The sequence below is a fragment of the Acyrthosiphon pisum genome, chromosome A1, assembly GCF_005508785.2.
Source record: "Acyrthosiphon pisum isolate AL4f chromosome A1, pea_aphid_22Mar2018_4r6ur, whole genome shotgun sequence".
Lineage (NCBI taxonomy): Eukaryota > Metazoa > Arthropoda > Insecta > Hemiptera > Aphididae > Acyrthosiphon > Acyrthosiphon pisum.
Genome location: NC_042494.1, coordinates 25092031 through 25096583, shown reverse-complemented (window position 1 = coordinate 25096583; position 4553 = coordinate 25092031). Strand labels below are relative to the sequence as shown.

The 4553-nt window shown below is 30.7% G+C and overlaps 1 protein-coding gene across 1 annotated transcript; it reads right to left on the bottom strand.

The window, feature by feature from the left end:
• Positions 1–838: 838 nt before the first annotated feature.
• LOC100570376 lies at positions 839–3962 on the bottom strand. Its single transcript, XM_016808663.2, has 2 exons — positions 3704–3962; positions 839–2664 (listed from the first exon to the last, which is right to left on the bottom strand). The coding sequence occupies exons 1-2, from the start codon at positions 3795–3797 to the stop codon at positions 2573–2575; spliced, it is 186 nt and encodes a 61-aa protein (XP_016664152.1). The 5' UTR covers positions 3798–3962; the 3' UTR covers positions 839–2572.
• Positions 3963–4553: the final 591 nt, after the last annotated feature.

Sequence of the window (4553 nt, the reverse complement as noted above, 5' to 3'; positions counted from 1 at the left end):
ATGTTCATAGTCCGTTCGTTTAAATAAATTAATAACGTTAATTGTCATTATTTGACTTCATGTTACATTATAAGACAAGTGCACGATAAGTTGCCTATCCAACGCTCGTTAGAAATTGGTTGACGGTCTGAAAAGACCTTGTTCTCAACTATTATGATAACTAAACAACTGTTATGATGGTAACATACCTTTAAATGGCCTTCGGAAGCATATTAATATCTTGCTGCGCTATTTTCTTAAAATCTATACAGTAAAATCTATAATGTATAGGTACTATCTGTATACATATTATTACATATACGATGTAAGTCATGACAATACAATATTTGTTTACTATTTTTTATCGTTATCGTTTAAAAAATTTACTTTTTTGAACGACAGCATATATTTTTTTGTATAGTTTATTAGTTATAATTTACAAGTATTTAAAGTTAACACGAGCTGAGTAATTGACCAACGTTTTTACCAGGTACCCCTGCGCCTCTCCATTGCCTGGTCCATATAGACTCCAAACAATTATATCTAACTTAACCATTCATTAAAAATTCTCAAGAAAAAATGTTATTTAGAAATATGATATTAAAAATGTCCACTGATAATTTCCATTCAAAATAGTAAACTACTTTAAAAATATATCCAACGAAAAAAATAGAAAATAACTTAACATTTTCTTTAAATAGATCTGTTGTAATTGTCTTCAAACCACTGAACTACTACATAGGTATTTAAATGAATTAAATAACTATTGTCACACCAATGTTGAGCAGTATATTAGTATAATATTATACATGCATAAATTACGTAAGTTAATGTTTGTACAAAAAAAATTGTGTTTTGATCAAACAGTTTATTTATTAAATATAATATGCGTTTTAATTATGTGTATAAAAGAAACGAGTAGGTAATACCTATAATATTACAATATTGAAATGTAGCCATACTATACTTGGACATATTGTGCTCTTTTAAAGTGATCAATAATAAACTGTAATATACTTGAAAAGGCAAGTCATGTATTAATTGTTCAGTATTTTACACCAATTAAAAATGTATATAGCAATATTATTATAACAATTTTTATTTTTATTCGAAAACAAATTAGGTACTATTTTTTAACGAGTAGCTTATAAAGCAAAAATGACTAGATGTTTTACTTATTGTTACAATAAAAAATTAATTTAAAAAAAAAAAATGGAAAATATCACTATTACATAAATCAATGAAATATCATACTCATAGAATATCGCTATTTATACATTTTATTTTATAAGTGTTTTCTATGCTTATTATAAGCACAGAATAATAAAATATTAAATTAAAAAAAAAAAATCCGAAAGGAGATGCAGGCTTGATGCATACATAAAAGAATAGTTGCAATATAGTTGTGACGACCGGACTGCTGCTGGGAGACGGATGGTGGTGCAGTGCTTACCCAATATTATAATATTATTATTTATTTCTACCTATTATACCTATAGGCATTATCGTTGTACAGGTTTCGGATTTCAATCACGACAAATAAGAACACGGCAAATACAAGCACATAAATCATAAATTATCATAAAAATTAAAATGTGTTCTGTATCGGCTAATCACCGAACTCGGCAATATCAAATAACAATATTGCAGAACACCTAGAGTGTTACTGTGGTATCAGTTACATATTATTTTATACCCATATATGAACGTAAAATTGTATGTGCGTAAATCGCGAAGAATCGTCGATAGTAAAGCCGCGTTCGAAACGATAATACCTATACCTATACATGTATTAGAATAGGTTGCGGTCAAATCATACACAGACACGTCTTGTACCTACATTATTATGATAGTTTAAGAAAAATAATAACAATAATAATTCTGTTGCGGATATAATAATATGTGATATATGACCGGTTTCCCGCGCGATAATCGCATCGCAAAAATATATTATCTTCGGTGACCATAAAGCGGTCGCTGCGGTTAAGATATTTTCATCGGCTGACTGCATTAGCTCAAAACATTTTCTTATGTTTTATGTGTTATTTTGTATTGAGGTATCATGCGACCGTGATATGTTAATAATTATATGCGACCACCTGCGGACCCTTCGATTCATTCGGACCGACCGATATAATATTATATTTAATCGATGCGAAAATGCAACCGTTTCCGCAACATTGCCGGTGACTAATGCAATTATTCAACGAGGCCGTCGATATTCGCGTATTATAATATAATTGAACAAAGTCGAATACTTATTTTGTATTTTTTTTAAGTGATAAAATCCGTGGGCCGACGAGTGATGTGATGCAGAGGAGAGTCAGCATGTCACAACGACAATATAATAATATAATAAAATGTTATAATATTATAAGTCGTACGATATTATAATGTCTTGTGATTTTCTTTTCCTCGCCAATTCGTGAACAGGTACCAGGACAATAATAATAATAATAATATATGGACTGCAGCAGCAACCTGTCGGCACAATGTCGTCTGTGATTCGGTATGGGATGTGAATCGAATTCGGTGGTCATTTCGATTCATAAAAATGTACATTGCGTTGTTCGCGTGTTATTATTCGTGTGTTTTATCGGATTCGTGACACAATTTGACGACGAGGTCGAGAGTAGGTGATGAGATTATCTTCGACTAATCCATCTTTGTAGCTTTGAAAATGCACTAAAAAGTAAAAACGAAATCAAATACCGTACTTTAAAGTAAGCCCTGCGGCTTAAAATATTATCAATACAAATTTTTGAATATTATTAACGATGTCGTTAAGTAGGACATACACCGGGACGGGATGGTGCCAGTCTTTATAATTTTCCACCATTCTATACAATTTGAAAACTAAATTGTACACTTAAGTTGCCACCTCAATTACAAGACTTTTCCACTAATCTACTACTCGATATCAATTTAGATGGGGGGGGGGGGGGGTTGATAGGGTGTCTTATATTGAAAAAAAATTACTTTAACTTTAACTACAATGTTTCAGAATAAAATATTGAAAAACAAAGATCGATGCGGGTTGTGGAATATTTCCTTCTAGCAATATAAAAAAAAAAAATTATGAAATTTGATTGATTTTACAAGGTAGTATCGTTATAATTAATAAAAATTAAAGTATACCAATAACTAGGTCGATGATTTGAAAATTATAGTTATAATAGTTATAATGTTAATAGGTACATCAATTTTTTTTAATTTATAAAAATTGTCAGAGTTTTATAATATCATAAATAATTATGTAGAATTAATAATGTGTGTTTGTGTAAAACAATTATTAAAGATTTTGGTCCTCAGTACATAAACTTAAAATATCTGAGACAATAAGAAAATTTCAATTTGAGAGTATCAAAACTTTGAAAACAAATCATGTGCCTACCAACAATAATTTACAAGTAAAAAAGGAATTTGTCATTTGTGATTGGGTATAGGATATTGTATCGGCCACAAGACATTCCTCAAATCGTGTAAAAACGGTACTTTGAGTTAATAACGTTGAATGATGTTCTAGTATAATACCAACCTACCAACTTAAAAATTCCAAAAAACCAGAATACCAATAGACGTATAAAAAGAGAGAGAGCGAGAGAGAGGGGTGGCGACTTGAGCATCGTGGTCTGTGTGAATCGACCTGCATAATAATTATACAGTTTTACACATTCTACGTTACCTTACAATATAATAATATGCATAATAGTAATCTACTCACGCGTTATTCCGGGTAAAACTTCCGGAATGACTTCATCTACGGCTAGTCTTTCTTCTCTGGTCACAGTCTCCGGCGCACAGCACACCACTGGCATTTTTCCTTTGAAACTGCAAATGGTCGGATACTTGACGTTGTCCCTAATGTCCTGAATGGCTGTCTTGCAGTCGTCCAATACTTTGCACACGTGAGTCTTCCCCGAAATCAAACTCTTCTTGCAGACTTCTTCTACGAGAAAAAAAAACACTACCGTTAATAATATAATTTTAATCACAACGATATTATTATACGTCGTATTATATTTTAAGAAGTTGAATTGTCATATAATTATAATTATTACAACGGCATTTTTCAATACGACTTTCTTTGGCGGCCACTCAAATAATTCTGACAAAAAAAGATATAATATCATGATATACATTTAGAGCAGAATCTATGCATTTACATGTTTTTTACCTTGAGTTCAAAATGATTGGTTGTCAGATACGTCCACGATTCACATTATTCTCGATTAAATAGAACAACTTTTTTATTTTACATATCTTTGCATATTTTGAACGTAATGCGTATAATTGCGTACCTTGATTTTTGGAAACCTTATGGATTTTAAAAGGTATTTGTCTGATGAACATCTATAATTTATTATTGGGTTATATTTTGTCGAATGAAATTTACTATCTAATCTTATCTAGGTCAGACAACCGATAGGATTACCTAGGTACCTATACATTATTTTTGTTTTTCATTAGTACAATAAGTTTTAATCAGTATAAATCCATTCACCGTTCCAATCGCCAGTTATTCATTACAGCAATATTCAATGTAATAATATAGGTAGGTAATTAACATAGAC

Bases quoted from the DNA above. Each gene is read 5' to 3' on its own strand.
- LOC100570376 (XM_016808663.2), bottom strand. From the start codon at position 3,797: ATGCCAGTGGTGTGCTGTGCGCCGGAGACTGTGACCAGAGAAGAAAGA. The intron at 2,665-3,703 runs GTGAGTAGATTA...TTTACTTTTTAG, and splicing joins AGTTTTACCCGGAATAACGC to TGCATTTTCAAAGCTACAAA.